The 20,307-nt window shown below is 40.6% G+C and overlaps 1 protein-coding gene across 1 annotated transcript in view; it reads left to right on the top strand.

The window, feature by feature from the left end:
• Positions 1-8,254, top strand: part of LOC139651968 (pro-neuregulin-3, membrane-bound isoform) — a 308,233-nt gene extending 299,979 nt beyond the window's left edge. Inside the window, exons 7-9 of the mRNA XM_071528875.1 lie at positions 131-246; positions 2,688-2,873; positions 7,540-8,254. Of these exons, the coding sequence (XP_071384976.1) occupies positions 131-246; positions 2,688-2,873; positions 7,540-8,254 (1,017 nt within the window). The remainder of the gene's footprint in view (positions 1-130; positions 247-2,687; positions 2,874-7,539) is intronic.
• The last annotated feature ends 12,053 nt before the right edge of the window (positions 8,255-20,307 follow it).

The following is a 20,307-nucleotide window of genomic DNA, read 5'->3' as shown; positions in this document are numbered from 1 at the left end:
TTGAAAGTATATTTCACAGTCAATGTAGCAATATTGGTAGCAATTTGTTATCTGAAGCATTCCTAACATGGTAACTGCTGCAAAAGTGAAATGTCTTTGTTGTTTTTGCTGTTCCTGTCTGTTCTTGCAGTACTGTAAGCGGTCTTCTCAATCACGCGACGGCACAGTTTGTGAATCCAGCTTTGCACACTGCAACATTACCAACACGTCCTCCAACAGCTCCAGAGGCACAGCGAAACATCACAGGTATGACACTGGCATGCACACACACACACACACACACACAAGCATATACACCCAAGATCCAGCATTCGCATCCATTCACTGTATGACACAGTAATAATGCTGATTACTAAAACAATATGCAACTTCAGTGTCCCTTCCCATAATCAGCTGGGACGCAGTGAAGAGAGAAATTGAATTATCCACATTATAGTGCAGCCAAAGCTAATTGTTGATTTATGGAAGAATGATAGTAATTATAATTAGAGCTATAAACATGTTAATAAGCATATCTGTAACAGTCATGAACACAGAGGAGATGGGACAGAGATAAAATTATACCCAGTTGTGCATGGATTTATGAGCCAGTGCAGACGTGTAAATCCCGATAAGCGGTTTGCCCACATCGGTTAGTGGCGTGTTGAGGTGGCTGGGCCTTGGCATGTCGTGGCTTCGAATCAGCAGCAATACAATGCAACACACACACACACAAGTGGCTGGTTGTGAGAGTTATTATTCACAACTTAACTTTGCCAAGATGGGATTTTCTATTTCAGTACACACACATTCACAGAACTGAGCCAAACAGAAGGTTTGTACAGTGGTACAACTCAACTCAAGCATGTGTCTTTGCTTACACATCTACTGGCATTCTGTTGTAGCTGGGTAAAGCTCTTGGGAATTTCATTTACTGTAAGTGTGGTCATTTTGTGTCAATGGTACACTACCAGTCAAAAGTCTGGACACACGTATTTTTCTTCATTTTTACTATTTTTTACATTTCAGAATAATAGTAAAGACATAAAATCTATGAAATAACACAAATGGAATTATAGAGTGACCAAAAAATGTTAAACAAATCAAAACTATCTTACATTTTAGATTCTTTAAAGTAGTCACCCTTTGCCTTGATGGAAAGGCAAAGGCTTTGGAAAGAAATTCATGCATAGGCATCAACTTCACTATTTATATTTGTCTAAAAAACAAATTTCAAGCATTTATGCCATAAGCCTTTTGAGCAAAATGGCTTTAAGATACTGAAAAACATAGTACATTCAATCAGGTGTGTCCAAACTTTTGACTAGTGTATATTGACCGCTGACCCAGGTTTGTGTGTGTGTGTGTGTGTGTGTGTGTGTGTGTGTGTGCGTGCGCGTGCGCGTGCGCGTGCGCGTGCGTGTAAGAAAGAAAAAGACATGGAGAGAGGGAGAGAGAGAAAGAGAGAGGGAGAGATTTGGGCTTTAATTTGAACACAATACCATTACTTTTATATCCATGGGAAAGTGAGCACATATTTTTTTGGCAGTAATCGTTTTCATAGTCATTCAGTTACACACACTCACCTGGGAACTTCCCAGTACAACCACAGTTTTCTACTGCTGACTACTAAGCAACTCCACTGGAGCAGCTGGGGGTTAAGCACCTTGTTCAAAGGGATTTTGACAGTGGATGAGAGAAGATTTTCACAGCCGGTCCACAGATACGAACTCACGACTTCCCAGTCACACATCTAACCTTTTGGCTAAACTCCTGCAAGACTTTTCTTTCTTCTTCTCTCCCCCGCTCTTTCTGAGGCTTGAGTTGATTGCAAGATTATTTAGCTGGCAGTCATTTGCCCATGCCACAAGTGACATGCTCAGTGGGTGATCAGGGTTTGTTTGTTTGCTGTTGCATCAGCTTAGGCAGGGATTTGGAAACTATTGTCAGCAAAGCAAAGTGTATAGTGGGATACCATGGTCCAAAATAACCAGAGAGAAACTGGTTGAGGCTAATTCCATGCTGAGGAAACAACTTGTTTAAAAGCCTTTGTACAAACTCACTCAATGCTGCCAACTGTAAGCAGGGCTTACAGTTAAAATGGCTGAGAGAATTCCCATTTTTAGAGGCAATTTCTATTCCTGAAAACAGAGTTGAATATGAATGAAAGCTTGGGGCCAGAACAGTGTAAGTGGTATTTTGGGCAAAAATCTCTTGATGAAACCTATTTAGTACCAAAAGCATATTGAAATCATGACTAAAAAATTGAATTAAAAACCAAAATATGATAGATTGAAGCGGCACTTCAATGACAAGGACATTTTTGCACTTCAGTAAAGTAAGTGAAAACCTGCTTATACCTTTCTGGCTATAGCTTGAACACTGGCCATCTCCATAATCTCTTTAAAGAGATTGTGTTCAAATGAAAGAGCAGATAAGGCAAATGTCAGCACCACATCTTTCAATTACTATGATACCGCCGGCTTAATGTAGGAATTAAAGCCATATAGCAGCCATTTTGACAATTGAAAAATGTGGTCAAAACACATAAACCTACGGTAACTGATCAGAGGTGTTTTCAGTGAAGGACACACTTACTTTGTTCCCCTTAACTTCCTCTTTTTGCAGTTCAGAAATTATTGTTTTAACTGCTTATACTACTAAAATTACAAAATTAATTTGGAACTCCTAACTCCTTTTTTTCCCAGAAGTGGTTCATTGTCCCACAGCCCGGACCAGAGAACCCGGGCGGCCCATTGGTCGGCTCCTCGCAGGACCCCGCCCATACCCAGAGGAAGGCTGAATCCAATCGGAGGCTCCAAATATTCAGGCCCCGCCTACCAACACCTCCAGGAAGTAGAGTCATCTGAGAAGGAGGCTGAAGCACAGAGGGGGTGAGGACATTACATTTATAAGGCCCAGACAAAGCAAATAATTTGCCTCTTGACAGAAAGTCAAACCTTTGTCTTGGTTTTTCTTTTCATTTTTCTTTCTCTGAATGACTGACAGATTCCTCTGTTCAGGCGCTGGCAGCAGCTGACAGCTAATCACAAAAGTTTTAATGTGTTTTTGCTATGAAATGTAATGTTGGATTTTGTTATCCACTTCAACTTCATCATTGACAAAAAGTCACTGCAAGATTCAAAGAGATATATAGCATTCCCTTTTGATATCTTTTTTTTTTTTTCAAAACCAATTCCCGTGTCCAGGAATGTGTCACTGCATTACATCTCTACATCCATTTTATTTTAGTTGGTTGTTATTTTAGTTTTAATGAAACTAATCAGCCCCAAAGCTTCATCTATAGAAAATTCAGTCACATTTGATCCTTGAAATGTACGTTGAAATCCACATGTAAGTACTAGTCTTTGTCAATGCAATATTCAACAAACCTTCACAGATGAGCTTTAATTTAGGACATGTACAATGCAGGAAACTGAAACTTATTCACAAGCTCTTAAAATACCGAAGCACTTCTAATGTGCAGAGGGTCAGGACTTGATTACTTGAAGTCTATTACAAATCAGGGGAGCAATTTGAAAAAATTTTTAAGATAACATTTTTGATGAAATCCAAGGCCATGAGGCTCTTGAGTGGGAACATGGGCTTAGAGCTGCTTCCTTCCTCTCTCTCTCTCTCCCCTTTCTTCTCCCTTGCTCTGCACCTCTATATATCGAGTCATTTCAATGAAAGCCACTAACTAAAAAATGTAGCCCTGCCACGGACAAAGCTTTGGATTTCATTTCAAGAGTGGAAATTTCAAAGCCAATTCTGTTGTTTTTTTTTTTCAGGAAAAAAGGACTTACTGCACTTTTTTTTTTTTTTTTTGAACCTCCCCCACTCCCTGTCTCTCTTTGTTTTCCAATCTGCTGAGCAAAGATAAAAACAAGGTCACGTTATGTTGTGATCTGCAGTGCAATGGCATCAGTTCAAAGGGAACGCTTCGCCTGGTGCTTGCGCTTTTAAGGACAGGATACAGGCTCCACGTCTAGCTCTCCCCCTCTGTCTCTCAACGTCTTCTTATCCCTCTGCTAGATTCTGATTCTCAGCTTTTTAATGGCTAAGTGGGGGCTTAGTGGGCAGACCAACAATCAAAGCCAAGCATGGTTCACGGTTTCTTAACAGTTTCAAATCTAACACGCTAGGGTAACACTACATTTGCTGGACTCCTCAGTGGGTTTTTTTGGAGCTCAGCCCCAGTCGTGGCAGACAAAACTGCACGGCACAGCAGCCAGAGGAGATGCGTCTGATTAGCAGAAAATATATTCAACACAGAGAGGATCTGTGCTTTGACCCATTTTTTTGGGGAGGTCAGTACTTTGCTCACCTGTACTGGCAAGCCTCACTTCAAACGTAAAAGTCTCAGTGGTCTGCGCTCAGGATAAAGCTCCACATGACCTATATACATACTAATAGAAGAGGGAAGAGGAGAGACACACGGTTGGACAAACACTCTGCACACACACATAAATCACATATACAGAAGAAAAGCTTGCATGCATGTGGACACGTACACAGAGAATACACCAGCAAAATCACATTCAGTTGTGCTTAGATATGCAGACAAACAGGGACAGGCAGACAGGGTGTGCAGAAAGGGAGGCAGTCAAGCTCACTCACCCACCCACTCACTCACTCACTCACTCATTCACTCACTCACTCAGTTACTCACTCACTCATTCATTCACTCAGTTACTCACTCATTCACTCACTCATTCAGTCAGTCACTCACTCACTCACACTCATTCAGTTACTCACTCATTCACTCACTCATTCAGTCACTCACTCACTCGCTCACTCACTCATTCACTTACTAACTCACTCACTCACTCACTCACCAACTCACTCACTCACTCACTCATTCACTCACTCACACTCACTCACCCACTCACACAGAGTCTTATACACACTCACGTATTTCCATTTATTTGTACTGTCTCTTATAGTTTTATATACTTTACCTTTATTTTACTTTATTACCTCTTTTTTTATTACCTTCCTCTACCTGACATTCCTTGGCATTGTTCCGCCAAATGAGGCACCTGAATTTCCCCAGGGGATCAATAAAGTGCAATCTAATCTTATTTTATCTTATGTTATCTTCTTCTATCTTATCTCAAAGCATTGTTTTTAGAAAAAAGAAAAACATCACAGGGCAACATTGATACAACTATATACAATACTATTATCATTGTAGTATTTTGGTATATACATACAGAGAACATTATACATGCCGTAGCTTACAAGCATGAAATTATGTAACACTGCAGAGGAAAACACAGTATAGCATGCTACATTGTAATATATTTCTGTAACATTTAGCAGCAAGCTAAATGTGTATGTGCAGATTTATCCTCCTCTCCAAGTGCATAGGGTAGTTTTTGTTCCAGAGAGCAGAGAAATCTGGTATAGAATTTTTTATTTTTTTGGAAATAAAGTTTTCTTATGTTACTATATTTAGGAAATTCGAATAAGAAATGCATCACTGTCTCTCACTCACTCACTCACTCTCTAATGCACCACATCACATAGCAACAGATGGACAGACGAGCGAGTCTACAGAATCCCTTTTCCATAGTATGGCAGCCTGGGTTGCCATGGAGACATTTGACCGCAACGGCAGAGAGAGACAGAGGGACAGACAGAAATAGAGAGACACGCAGTTTGAATCCATTTTAACAGAAGTAAGGAAAAAAACAGAGGTAGAGGAGCGGAGGACATGATAGAGGAGTGTGCAGATAGCATATGACAGCTAAAAAATGCGGTAAAGAAAGGTTGCTCATTCTATTCCGTGCCTGTTAGTGAAGCCTAGTGTTATCTCACCAAAATGGCTGACAGGGAGACAGAACGTCCTGTGTTGTTACCACTATTTTAAGATAAAACTGTCTCCAAAATGGCAGATGGAGAGACAGGCCGCATTTGTGTATTTTCATTCACTGTTTCCAGTATTTATTTATTTTTTTGATAAGCATGTCAGTTTCTCTCCCCTCTCTCTCTCTAAGTCTGACTTGTGAGATATACGCAGCCTTCACTCTGATAGCTTAATAGCGGCTTTGAAAATAGACAGGAGTGCAGATGCAAGATAGATAGACAAGATACACACAGCTTCGGTATGTGTGGACTTTTGCACTTGTGTATGTATAAATGCACTTAATGCGATTCTTCTCTATCGCAATTTTCCATGTTACACCGCAATTACTTAGGGACCTTAGGAGCATGCATATGGGATACATTCAGAAATGATCCGTAGGGAAACAGATTAATGGAATTGATTGTTAAGGCTTGTACATGTAACGAGCCCTCGTAAATGATAAAAGCCTGGTCAGTTATCTCACCTCAGTGCCGCACACAATCTGCCTGTAATGCCCCACTAGCTGCAGGGTCTATATTTGAACTCTGCTTCATAGATTTCGCAATCTGATTCAGTTTCAACACATCAAAAGAGAGATTTGTCTGTGAATGTTATCTTGGGAATTAGCACCCTCGCATCATCCTCTCTTATCGCGCGCAGGATCCTCTCTATAGGCCTCCGCCAAATCTCCACTGTCGTTTTTTTTTTTTTGGTGAGATTTTCATGTCCCCGAAAAAATACTGCAGCGATAAAGCGAGGATGTGATATCCTTTGAATCTGAAAACCACCTTCTCCACCCACCGCTATTTTTACACGCCTTGATGGAGAGCGTAAATGTGTGATTAGGGTATTACAAGGGAAGAGGGACTCGAAGTTGAATGCTGATGCGACCGGAGCAGCTAGCCTTGGCGGAGGATTATGAATTATTGCCCAGAGATAATGAGACAGGGCTCCAGAATGCAGCTGGGTCGAGACATTGATGACACTCGAGGAGAAGAGGGGATCGTCACTCTTAGAAAGGAAAAGAAATCAATTAAAAAAGTCAATATTAGACGTCTTTCAAACCTGCTCATTTTAACTTAAATAGGTGCAGTTGTGCCAACAGTGGCTCAGACAGGCTTTGAAAACAAAACAAATGGTCTTGACGCAAAAACAGGGGTAACTTTGGTGAAAATCAACAGCAATTAGTACACTTGATGTCTGATTACTTCAATTGTCCCAGACCAAAGCTTTTGAAGATGTTAAACATGAAAACAACACTTCATTTTGTAATATACTTCAAGTGGTTAAATCAATAATACAAAAAGTGAACTTTTGGTTACCTCTCCTACTTATATAAGGGAGCTCAGGTTTTTGGGAGTTTTTTGTGTGTGTGTGTGTGTGTGTGTGTGTGTGTGTGAACTTGGATATAAAGAGATGAAAGAAAGATGTCAGACTCATCTCCTTCCCTCTCACTGTGCTCAGTTAGCCTGTGAGGTGGCAAAGGGCGGAAAGCTGTCCCTCTGTGTATTCTGCCAGCGTTTCAGCGTGGGCGTTTGAAAAGGCTAGAGTTGAAATCATACTCAAAGACACAATGACTTCTTTTCTAGGTGGAATGAGTTGCAGCAAGGAAGTTTTTCTACAATCAAATAACCTCTTCCCCCCCCCCATTCTCTTTTTCCCTGTCTCTCTGTCTTTGTCTCTCCCTTCCCGGATCTCATCCTCCATAGGCGCCAGATGCAGGGAGAGAAGCCCGGCAGCGACCCCAGACAGGATGCCTTCCTACATATGCAACCTCCTGTTTCAATGGAGACATCTTCTTCGTCGGCGTGGAGCAGCCATGCGGGGGCGCGTTCGGGTCTGTGCGCTCCCTCCGAGCACCAGGATCTGAATCCCGCCACCCGCAGCCTGCGGAGGCCCGGCCGGCGCCACAGCCACTCCCCCCCTCCTCCGTTCCGCTCTTGTTCTATCCCCATCATCCCCTCCGTTCAGTGTCACCATGACAACGAGGTGTCTTGTATGCAAACCAGCATCGCCCCGGCGGCCACGTCCTCGGCCGCGTCGGCCGCCTGCGGAGCCACGCCCCGCAAGGACGCAGGAAGAGCGAGAGAGGGAGCGAGAGAGGGAGCACGCGACACAGCTGCTTCTTCTTCTTCTTCCTGCTCGTCCGCCATCAGCCAGCAGCGGGATGAGGTGGCGCTGCTGCTGGAGGAGGCGCAGGAGCAGCTCAGGGCTTTGGCTCTGGCTCATAGGAAGCAGGAGGAGGGTGGGCTCAGCAACAGTGGCAGTGGGTCAGTGGCTGCGCTTGTGGAGGCCAGAGAAACTGTTTGCTTCCTGAACCCTAACGCAGGAGGAGCTGGGGGTCTGAGCTCTAATGGACCCACGGAGACCCAGTTACTCAGCCCCAATCTATCACACAGAGACTTGGGCCAAACTGGCCAATGAAAAGACAAGATTTAGGACATTCACTTTTGGTTTGACAGTGTTTGACAGACTCTGGTGTTTTGGACTCAAGATCGCAGACATTTCTGCATCTATGGGATGAAAAGGAAATGGCGAATAGAAAAAAATTGTAATATCATGGAGAATCTGATTATGTGCTGATGATATGCATTCTGTATGGATACATACAAACACTTGAGTGGCCGCCTCTACACCAACTGACAGTATGGAAAAAGAGAAAAAAATATTTACATGCATTTATTTACAAAATGAGAGAAACACTTCTACTTAGACAAAAAGAAACCAAATAGTCTGTCAAATCCATGGTGTTTTTAATTGTAAAAAGAATATATAAATATATATAAATATATATGGATATAAATATATGGAATTCAAAAAGTGACCAAGTACAAAGTTGAAGAACACAGGAATGATGTAACTATTTTTCTTTTTTCTTCTCCCTGTTTTGTATTACCCCCCTCCACATTTTGGTTTCTGGCTCAGTTGTAACCGAGGAACTTCATACAAGCCCCTTAATTAACGTCCCATCACACATCCATGAGCCATGACGAGTCATTCTGTGAGCCCACTCAGAAGTCAAAATGGCCGGCAATGACGGAGCCTCCAAAACTATTGCCTCTCTCGCCTTTTGAAAGTCTGTCTACCCAGCCAAGAATTACAGTACAACCGTCCATGGTAACTGACACCTTGGATTCACTGTACAAGACAGTAACTCCCTGTATGCTAAGGAACAGTGATGGATGATGGGACAGAGGAAGAAAAGAAAGGGAGGACGAGTAAATACAATAAACAAAAGCGATGGACTTCTACAAATTGGTCTGATTCGGGAGAGCAGATTGCCTAAGACAGCCCAGATGCTGACTCCCCATTGGCCAGTGTTTCAATCCAATGTATTTTTTTACAAATGAGATTCTCACATACACACACATACACACACACACACACACACACACACTCACATAAACCACTGTATAGGTCTCCTGTGCGTTCTTGTGTGGCTGGGTGGGTGGATGGATAAATGATTGGTTGGCTGGATGGAGAGAAGGATGGAGGAAGGACAGAGGGCTATGAGCACCATGGAGGCGCATCTGCAATTTGTTTTCTTTTTCATTTTTGGTTGGTAATGAACAGTGCTGCTTTCTGGGGCTGGTGGGAGGGACGACCACAAGGTTTCGGGAGATTCCAGGGTTATTGAAACAAGAAATAAATGTCTATGTTGTATCCTATTGATTGGGACCTTCTGAATCTCTGTATGAGTTTACAACCAAATGTTACTGGCAAAAAGGTGACAAAATGGTGGGAATTCTGGTAAAGATGTGTTTTTTTTTTATTATTTAGTTGATTGCTTAGAAAAGGTTTTGACACCCCTACAGCATCCTGTCCAAATGTGCATGCTGGATAATGATTGATTCTGGTTAACACCGATATACTGCAGTGATCCTTTTGGCCTTTTCACACACAACCTGGTCTGCACTGGCCCAATGAAATCCGGGACCGGTATTCACAAAGTACTTTATCTTTTACCCATAAAAGTAGTTCTAAATAGCTCTAAAAATAGCAAGTAGTAGTTCCCTCTATTCACAGCGCTGCTCAGAAAACAACTTTTACTTTAGAAATCAATAATTTAAAATATTGTTTCCTTCCAAAACACTATACATCCATTATGGAAAGATTTTGCTCCCTGCAGGTCAATATTTCAAAAAACCGGATGATTCTATCTTCGAAAACACAACACATATTGACGTTATGAGCCTTGAAATAAAAAAACAAAAAACTTCAGTAGTAAACCACAATATCTTTGACTTTCATGCAAGCGATCATTTTGTTCATGCCAGCTGTCTTCTATTTTTTAAATGTTAGATGTCATTTTGGAATGAAACTTTTATATTATTACGCAGGCGAAGGTTGGATTCGACCTCGCTGCTAAGAAATTCTCCCACTACGATTGTTTTATGATGGTTGTGTTGAAATAGGGAAGCCAAGGGAAGAAAAAAATGAATTTATTTGTCAGAAAATTGTGACTAAAAAATTGAATGTTTTCTTTGAATGTTTTGACATCCATACACATTCTTCCAATTAAACTGGAAATTCAGGTTGAAATTTATACCAGTCAGGTTTGGAAAAAATCAGCTGGTTTAATTGCAAAATCAAAGTAAATGTTTGGACTTTCTACATTAACGTAATTACTGGTAAGCAGGTGTCGGAACCATTTTCTGTTTAGCATCTCCACCAGAACTACTGAAAAGAGTCTGGGGCTAGATTTTACTGCTAAAGCTTTAAGAATTACTCTTTTTTTTTTTTTAAATAAGAGCAGCTGCTGGTTGTTTTAGATATGTAATATGAAATAACTCTTAAATTGAACAGTTAGAAGCAGCTCCCTTAAGGCTTTGTGAATGTGGCCCCTTGTTTACTTTGTCATGGGCAGTGCACAGCGCTCAACAAACCTCGTAATGGCGTCTTCTGTCGTCCACATTGTCCTTTCTATGGCACGCTCTTACGCTCTACGATCGACCGGATTCGCAGTTTAGTTCAGATAGGTCTGATTCAGTAATGTCACACTCGGATACTGTACAAGTTCACAAAACCAGGGAACTCACACTCTCACAACCTTTATTTATCGAATCTTTCACGACAGCTGATCTTGGAATATTCAACACTCGTCTGAACCGTCTCGTTCATAAAAACCTGAATGGCAATACTGACTCAAATGCAACTTTCTGGAGCTTTCAACCCAGATGTCTTTTTTTCTTCTATGGTGACATCCAGTTGTAGATTTTGAGGACACAGTTTGCCACACTGCCATTAAACCCTCAAAAGGCGCTTTTCTGATATCAAATCATTGCATCTCAACATTTTTGGTTATTTGATATTGATGTCCATGAAATCCACATGTCCACACACACACACACATGTACTAGCAATGGTGAGTTACGGAGGTTATAATGGAACCAGTACTTCCATGCACCAACATACTGCAAAAGTGTGAATACATTTGTTTCACTGACTGCTCAGTGTTTTGAGTTTTGAACAGATAAAAGTAAAGTCTGCAAGTTCTGTCTGGATTTGTTTTCTTATCTAAAACGAGGTCTGGAACTAGAGTATGAATTAATTTCAATAGTAGATTGTATGCCAATTGTATGTTTGCTCCTCTTCTACTGAGAATTATGTAAAAAAGTCATATATTTCAAGCCTCACCAACCAATAATATACATCTAAGTCGTGACCAGATGCCAAATAGGCATTTCCTTTTTTATCTACAGTCCTCTAAGAGTTATTATTGCACCTTGAGCAATTTGCAATTACTTTCGACTAGCAGGTACTTCAACACAATACACATCTGTGCATCGACAAATACAGAATAGAAGAGAGCAGAAACTAATTTAAGGCAGGCATCTCTGGTTTCCACTCTTTAAATGACATTACATGTGCCAGTAATTGAACATTGCTCACTGCGTCACTTGACATCCTGCCAGTTAACTTTATCAGGAGGCGCGCGGTGAGAGAAAAGTGGGTGCGCAGGAGATTAGGATAAACTCATTGGCTTCTCTGTGTATTAGTCACAGATTTGGAGAGCGTGTCTAGCTTGCTTCATTATAGTTGCAGTCTTCTTTAAAGTATTTTGAGGTGCGTGCATGCGTGTCATCCTGTATGTGCCTGTGTGGAAGTATGGGCATAGATCCATTCACGCACATGTCTTCAGCTGTGAGTGGCTGTGTGTGTTTGTGTGTATGTGCATGCGTGTGTATGTGTGTGTTGTGAGGCTTTACAACACTATGCCAACCCTACACTGCCTTCACTCCTTCCTTTCATCAAACCAAAGCTTGGATATTCGGCCTGCACTGGACGGCAGTTGAGCTGATTTAGCTGTAGTCAGTCAGATGGAAAAAAAGTAAGGGTTAAAACCATCAGTCCAATGTGTGTGTGTGTGTGTAGACTGATGGCAGAGAGGAGAGGTTAGACCATCAGGCCAGAGAGATAAGAGCTCCACCTTGATCCTCCAAAAGCGGCCAGCCCGCGAGGCCAGGCAACCCCATCACACCCTGTCTGAACTGCAGGCCAATCAGGGTTGGGGAGCCCAAATACCGTGTGTGTGTGTGTGTGTGTGTGTGTGTGTGTATGTGTGTGGGTCTGCCCGTCTTCCTTTGCCTATGTGTACATGCATTTTTCATGCCTGTGTGCACATAATGCCCGTGTGTGTATATTTCTCTCTTTACTAGTCTACTTCTCTCTATGCACAAACCCCTGCAGTACGGAAAGCTACACATCTAGATGATAAACGCACTGGGAAAGAACGTCTCCGAGAGAAAAAAAAGCAATGATACTTTACTTTCAAAGGGGGTTTGAACTGGATCAAGTTGGGAGATAGGGAGGCAGGTTAGAGAGAGCGAGAGAGAGAGACAGAGAGAGAGAGGGAGAGAGAGAGGTGGAAACCTGCCAGCGGGGCAGTAATTCAGGCACGGGTTATTTCCATTTGAAAAGGCAGAAAGAGCCTGGAGTGTGAAGGAAAAGCTAATCCATGGAAGAGATACTGGGCCTTTGGTTGGGGAATCCACACACCAAAATGCATGTGTGTGTGTGGGTATGTGTGTGTGTGTGTGTGTGTGTGTGTGTGTGTAGTTAGACCCACAGAAATTTGGATGTCTGATTTCTTTTTAAAGTCACACTGAAATGAATTTATGCCAAAAAAAATTGACAAAAAAAACAACACATTTTGTATTTTTCTATCAAAATCTCATTACTTTTAATTCCTGAGAAGCAGAAAATCTTTAGTGTCGACTCGATCGTGTGCCAGGAGGCATTTTTGGACAATCCCGCCCCTCTCATCAAATAAAACCGCCTTTCTCTCCCTAACTGATCTCCCATTGGTTTACACTTTTGAATGAAGCCTCCCTGCATTATGTCCCGCCCCTAATATCCTAATAATACATCACATTTTTAAGGAAGCAAGATGCTCTCCAAATGCGGTGACTTTAAAAAAATAAAGCTACAATCCCTAGAAAGCACAGACATTCATCTATGTTTGTCTATCAGTGTGTACGTGTTTGGATGTTTGTGCACAGTCTCAGTTGCCATGTTCTCCTGGCGCCGACACGTCCTTCAGAGCTGGAGTTTCGCCTTCGATAACAAATCCTTCCAGTCCCTCGGCGAACCATGCAGACTTATCTTTTGTCATTTTCTGTAAATGAATGGAACGAGCAGCACTTAAATGGTTTGAAGGGTTGCAGTGGCAGTTAAATGAACAAAGCAGTGTTTAAAACATATCATTGGAAAAACAAATCGGTTCCAACACCCACATACGCACATGCACATAAACATGCATAGAGCGCTAAGATTAGCATGTTATTCAAGGCGGACTATTCTCTATTTTGCTTTAATTTACAGGCTAAATTTGACGGTGTCAAGATCAGCCAGGAGCGATTACATTTACATCTGCAGAACCACTAATCTTCATACGGTTTCAAAAAAATAAAACAGCGACCCATAATGCGCGGTTGTAGGGCAAATATAACACGCTTGCGTAATATTTAAATGAGAGCATGTGTGTGGTAATTATGACATCTCAGTGTAAGGTGCGAGGCAACGTGTGTGAATGGGTCACTGCTTTGGATTCTGTTTTTCTATATTCATGTGAATTAATTTGAGAACTGATTGAAACAACCTTATCCCAGTGTGCAGGAATGTTCTTTGTTATGCAGTTACTCGATTGCTGTCATGTCTACTCTTCACGTTTTCGGTCTAACAGTCGCAGTAACTGATGACGGTTTACACTGCACCAAACTAATACTGTTTATAGGCTACTACCATTACAGAATATCACCGGGTTTCATATCATGTCTGCAGATTTTACTAAGGGAGATAAAAGCGGGTCTAAAACAAGACCCATTTTGTAACTGCCCTCCTATAAAGGCAATTGTGTGTGTGTGTGTGCGTGTGTGTCTGTGTGTGTGTGTGTGTGTGTGTGCGTGTGCGTGTGCGTGCATGTGTGTGTGTTTGCGAGCCGGCTTCTCCCCTAACCCCTGGGCTATAATGTAAATGTAAAAAAAAAAATACAATTTGGGTTGTGATATTAAAAACAAGAGACTCATTTCTATTCATGAGAGTGCAGAACCGTTCTTTCAATGGTGATACCCCTTAAAAATAATATAGTGCATTTTTTTCTGTTCATTTTATTTTTTTATCGTTTCTTTTTTCAATAAAGATGAGTCTTCAGTGTCACACGTCTCACTCCTCGTTACTTTTTCTGTCACCAGGAGAAAAGGCTTAAAATGACTAATTTATGCAGCTTAGCGCTGTTTTGTGTGTGTGTGTGTGTGTGTGTGTGTGTGTGCATGTAAAAATGAATCTTGTTTGGGTGTTGAACAAAGTAATGTTACATAATACACATGCCTTAAAGCCCAATCTGTTGCTGTTTCTCATATCAAGTGTCTCACTCTCTCACTCACACACAAATACATGCACACACACACACACACAAGCACAAACCCCACCCAGCTACCTCCACACTCACTGAAAACAGATAGAGATATGGAGAGAGTTGGTGAAATGTTTCTTATTTACTTAATCTACAACAGTCAGAGCAGAATATTTCATCAAGTTACAGTTATTAGGATGCATCTTCTATATTGTCATTATATTTTCCATTCAGACTGGGATACACAGTAGATACTATTGCAAGAACCAAGACATCCCTCCATCATTGGTACTTACTGGGACTCAATTATAGAAAAGACAATCAAATTTGATCATACAACTGTGTATAAATTCAGGTTAAATAATAATAATAATCAATACTTAATTCAATAATAAGGCCTGTCTGCAAAATTACATTTTGAAAAGTGACAATCCAAAGCCTGACAGCACCTTCACTCCAGCTGTGCTTTAAATTCAAGTTTAGCACTAAAACTAAAACATGGTCCTGTCACTTAGTTATTGGTTAGAAGCTAATGGGGAAAAAGAATTGTTGACTTACACAAGAAAAGGGAGAGTTACAGTAGTCTACACCAAGCAAAATTAAAGCATGGGTAACTTTCTTAAGGTCAGCAAATGCTAAAAAAATAAATAAACAAACATGACTTTATCAATATTTATTGGCTGGGTTAATCAAGCTTGAACAACCCGTTTTACATAGAAGCTGAGATTCAAAGAAAACATCTCCGCCAGATTTCCAGCAGTAAGCTTAGCACTGTTTACCAAGGTTTTGCTGAACCAGGATAATTGTGTTAAAAAAACTAAAGTCTTAGTTTTAATAAAAGATGCATCGGGCTCTTTAAATTAAATGCATTCATTAAAATATAAGTACATTCTATTTTTACACCATTATAGGTACATTCTGTCTCGGTGGAATGACTTTAAAGTACTTACACAGCATTATTGTGTACTTAAAATTATTTTCCATAGGTTAATACTTGGGTTAATACACTGGAATAAGGCTCATTTAAAGTAATGAAAGTCCTGAAATCGGCCCGCTGGGAAAGCCACACTTGAGATACGCTTGAAAGGATGATGGACTCGCCATAACAACAGAAAGTGACTTAACAGTAAGGTATGATCTGAGCCATTTGAGAGCAACGTCTGTGATAACAACCCACTTTTCGGGACATTAAGTCGAATGCCATGGTCTATGGTGTAAAACGGCGCCCAGAGATCTAAAAGGATTAAATCGGAGCAGTCGCCAACATCAGCAGCAAGGAGGAGAAAATGTGTAACTTTAAGGAGGGCAGCATCTGTGCAGTGCAGCGCTCTAAACCCTGACTGAAACGTCTCAAAGATGTGCTTATTATTAATAAAAGATACAAGCTGACAGGAAACTAGTTTCTCTAAAACTTTGGAAAAATAAGAGAGTTTGGAGATAGGTCTGTAATTGCTAAGAGCAAATCCAAACTCATATTTTTGAGGAAAGGTTGAAGTACAGCATGTTCAAAATAAGATAAACCAGAAGCCAAGGAGCTATTAATGATTGATAACATATTTGGACCATCTGTTCCAATGATCTCTTTTGGAATTTAATTGGAATAACATCCAGAGGGTAGGATGAGGATTTCTATAGGAGATATAGCTTTCTCTTAAGTCGCAAGAGTAATAGATTGAAAACAACTCGGCACAGCATGATTATCTGAAAAGAAAAGTCTTGATTGGCAGGGAAATATGGATCCTGATAGTCTCCATGTTTTTGGTTCAAAAATGAAAAAACTCATGACTGAATGAAGGGGCTGACAGAATCTATCGCAATGAGAGTTGTGGTAATTCTTTGAGATAACATCAGACAAAATTGATTTAAAATCAAGATTGATTTGGCATCCTTAACTGATCACCACCGTAGGTCAGTAATAGGTCAACCCACCCCAAATGATGAAAGGTCCGACAGAAACCAGTTAAAACCTGATGTGACTGTAAACAACCGCTACTGCACTTTGCTATGCATTTACACTAAAAGCAATAATTGGCATATGATGGTTCAAAGCTTCATGTTACTAAAACATTCATCATGTATCCCTTGTTGATTTCCACTTTCCACTGAAGTAAAACAAGAAAAACAAATCTCAGCGTGTCCTGACGCAAAGCCGCACAACATAAGTTTACCGCGTTCCGTTTCTATGGTAACAACCGACTGCTAGCTAGACTACGAGTGCGTAGTCAAACTCCCGATTAATTTTGTTTATCTAAGATACATTCAGGATGGAGTGTGACAGCATTTTCTCTTGAGTTTTGCAGAATTTGAAAAAAAACATACTGGAGTGAAAATTAACTGATACAAGGTTTTGTGGAGAAATATCAATGTATATTTTAAGGTGAAAAATCCACTTAACTGCACTCATTAAAAGGCTATCAAAATATAAAGGATCTTTTTTTTTTTAAATAGTTTAAGTTTTGTTTTTTGTTTTTTTTTTCATGTTGCATATTTACCCAAATGAATTCTTACAGCAGGGCCAGTGTGCATGAAGATTTCAAGGACTACACTCTAATTCATTAAGTCTTGGAAAACCAGGTGAGAAACCGGCTCCTGTGCTTAAACAAGGTCATGTTTTGAAAGCCTGCCGTAAGCCAAAGGCCTTTGATAATACATGCTGTGATCACAATAAAAAGGTCCACTTTTGGGTAAAAAAGGTCCACCCACTTTCTGAAGCTGGCTCCCACCCTGCTGATTCATGGTACTTTGACATTTTCATCAAAGACAGTCCTAAATTAATCACCTTTTGATTTACGCTGTGCTTCTATTCTGTCTGTACTTTTGTCTGTGCTCATTAAGCCAAAGCAGGGCTATAGATTCAACCACTTTATCTTTAATAAAAGACAACAGGAGCAGCAGTAGCCTAAAGGTAAGACAGGTAAAGAAAGGTGGGCTTGTCCCCAGACCAGCCAGAAAAATCAAGGTGAGGAAGCTAAACGTATAACACTGTCTCTCTCCTGGCTACAACTTAAATTGGTTGGTAAGTCTTGAAATATATGAGTTTCTTATATAATTTCTTAGTAGAAGAGGAGAAAGCATACAATTGACTTCTACTATTCAATTCATATTCTAGTTCCAGACTTCATCTTCAATAAGAAAACAAATCCTTTTATCTGTTAAAAAAAAAAACTCAAAACACCTCAAAACTTCTATAATATGTTACATGCTGACCAACAGTAGAAAGCTGTGATTGTTTTACTGTGCAGCTCCCAGATGTGAACGTGTGTAACTGCATGAAGCGGAGCGTTGTTGAGCATTGCTGAAAAAAAAGCATGTGGGCTCAGCAAAACCTTCCCTGGATAAATAAACTGCAAGTGGCGATTGTAGGGTTTTGAGCACAACACGGCAGTAGGACCGAAGATGACTTTTAGAAGAAGAAGAAGAAGAAGAAGGAGAAGAAGAAGAAGAAGAAGAAAAGAAACACTTATCTCCCTTAGCACTTAAAAACTTGAAAGAAGATTCTGCTGTAAACAATGCCCAGATATACAATGGAAGTGAATATGTCTCACTGACATCAATGTATTATATAACTCGGAAACTATGAAAGTTGCTATTGTGCTGGAAACCCTAAAAAGTCAGAAGAAGAAGGAGGATCAGAGTTAAGACATCTCACTGGTGCTATATTTAGTTGCAGCTATAAAAGCCTCACAGGATCGACTAGCAGAGGTTGAGTTTTAGTTGTGAGAACAAATGGATGCACCGGGTTTCCAAATGCAGAGTGATACCCAAGCTTCAAATTAATGATTTGTTGACCTTATACTGGATGTTGAAAAGGTCCTGGCTGGACACCAGAGCCATCCTATCTGAAATTTCCTTGTGATGGTATTGAGGTATTGATGGCTTCTTCTCAGCCATAATTGTTGTGTCAAGATCTCTTTCTTAACTAGGTTCTATTTATAAGCCAGTATTGACATTCATAGCATAATTGTCGAGCTCATTCGCAAGCACTCAAACTGAAGTTGGTTTGTGAATAACAGGTGTGTGAGACTGAGGTACGCTTATCCTTAAACGATCACAGTTCATTCTATAATAAGGTCTCTTGGATCTGAAAACAGCTGAGTAAGAAAATACTCACATGTTTCATATTTAAATATATTTCAAACTATCTTTACACTATCTTTACTATCTTTAATTGGCTTCAGTCAGACCTTTGACCAACCCAGTCGACCTGTCACTGGCTATGGTGGTGATCAATTAAGGATGCAAAATCAATATTTTGTCTAATATCATCTCAAACAATGTCCACAACTTGTTGGCTCTGCTTATTGCAATATTCAGGCATTCTAGGTTCCCTGCTTCCCTGGAAAATTAGAAGTGAGTTTTTGAATTTTTGACATCTTTTCTATCTTGAGACAGGTCTTGAAGGTATAGATATGTGTGATATGGATTTTTGATGTCTGTTATGTGGATCTATAATGTGTTTTTTTTTCTGCTAGAGGTTTTAGTATGATGAATAAACAGCTAAAATGCATGTCAACTCTTAGTAATAGAGTGTGTGGGCCTACAATTGCCATACTGTACAAAACTCTGAACAATCTGAAAAGGAAAGCTTTAATACAGATGATACAGACTATGCCTATGAGCTCTGGTGCACATTCAGTCCCCAAGCATTACATCTTCTGCATTACATCAAAATATACCCGTGGCTCCCCTAGAGCAGCAAACAGTCTCATTTAACAAATTCAGCTTATTCACTTGGGTGGGATTGGCTATAAAACATTAACTTTGTAATTAGGCTACTAGTGTCTTGCAAATGTGCAATAAAAAAGAAGAGTTGGGCACCGGTGAAAATAGCAAATTTATTCCGAATTACTGTCTAGATCGACTACAAGCCATAAGATCATACAATGCATCTCCCACATTTGTTTTGATGGAAATATCACAGTCAGCTCTGCCATTAATCTATAGGCTGCTATCTCTTGCTGCACTAACACAGCGCTACACAGTGGCTTATGTCGACTCCAATGCTTTGTGGAGTAATGCTAATTGCCAATTACTCGCATATCTAGTAGGAGGCTATGTTTAGGCTGTTTTTGCCTTCAGATGAAAAGACCAGGGGGGCAGGAAGAGGCAACGTCTTTGAAGCCAAGTTTCAATGGAGCAGGGGATTGCTGCAGTAAAGTGACCAGTAAATTCTCCGCTGCACAGCACATCCTGGACCAAACCAGCTGGAGTGACTCATTTATTAGCAGTTTACTCCTCATAGGGGGAGCCGACTGCAGGCTCGGTGCAGGTTTGTGTTACATTACTTCTGGTTCTCGGGGCTAACTACAGGCTCTTGGCTTGCTTACCATAAATGCCACTGATGTGGCAGGAACATGGCACAGTGGAATTGGCTGCAAGAACATGGAAGTTGTGATGAAAATTTGCTTCAGGCGCCGCTGTGGGAACGAACAGTGGCTGCATATATTCCTTGTTTGTATCAAAACTCTCACTCTTCATTCCATCTATTATAGCACACTTCTGATATGGTAAGGATCATCATTTAGGCTGCAGCCTTCTACAGGCCAGTTTGTGTAGGAGGAATAAAATCTTTGGGGCTTTTTGGATCAAAATCTTTGGATTCCCCAGTAACCGTTGACAAAAA

This window comes from Centroberyx affinis, unplaced genomic scaffold (genome assembly GCF_046629955.1).
Source record: "Centroberyx affinis isolate AG114_WGS23_722 - 3 ecotype Tasmania unplaced genomic scaffold, CSIRO-AGI_Caff_v1 ptg001736l_1, whole genome shotgun sequence".
In the NCBI taxonomy this organism is placed as follows: domain Eukaryota; kingdom Metazoa; phylum Chordata; class Actinopteri; order Beryciformes; family Berycidae; genus Centroberyx; species Centroberyx affinis.
The sequence above is the reverse complement of the archived record's forward strand: the minus strand, read 5'-3'. Positions and strand labels throughout refer to the sequence as shown.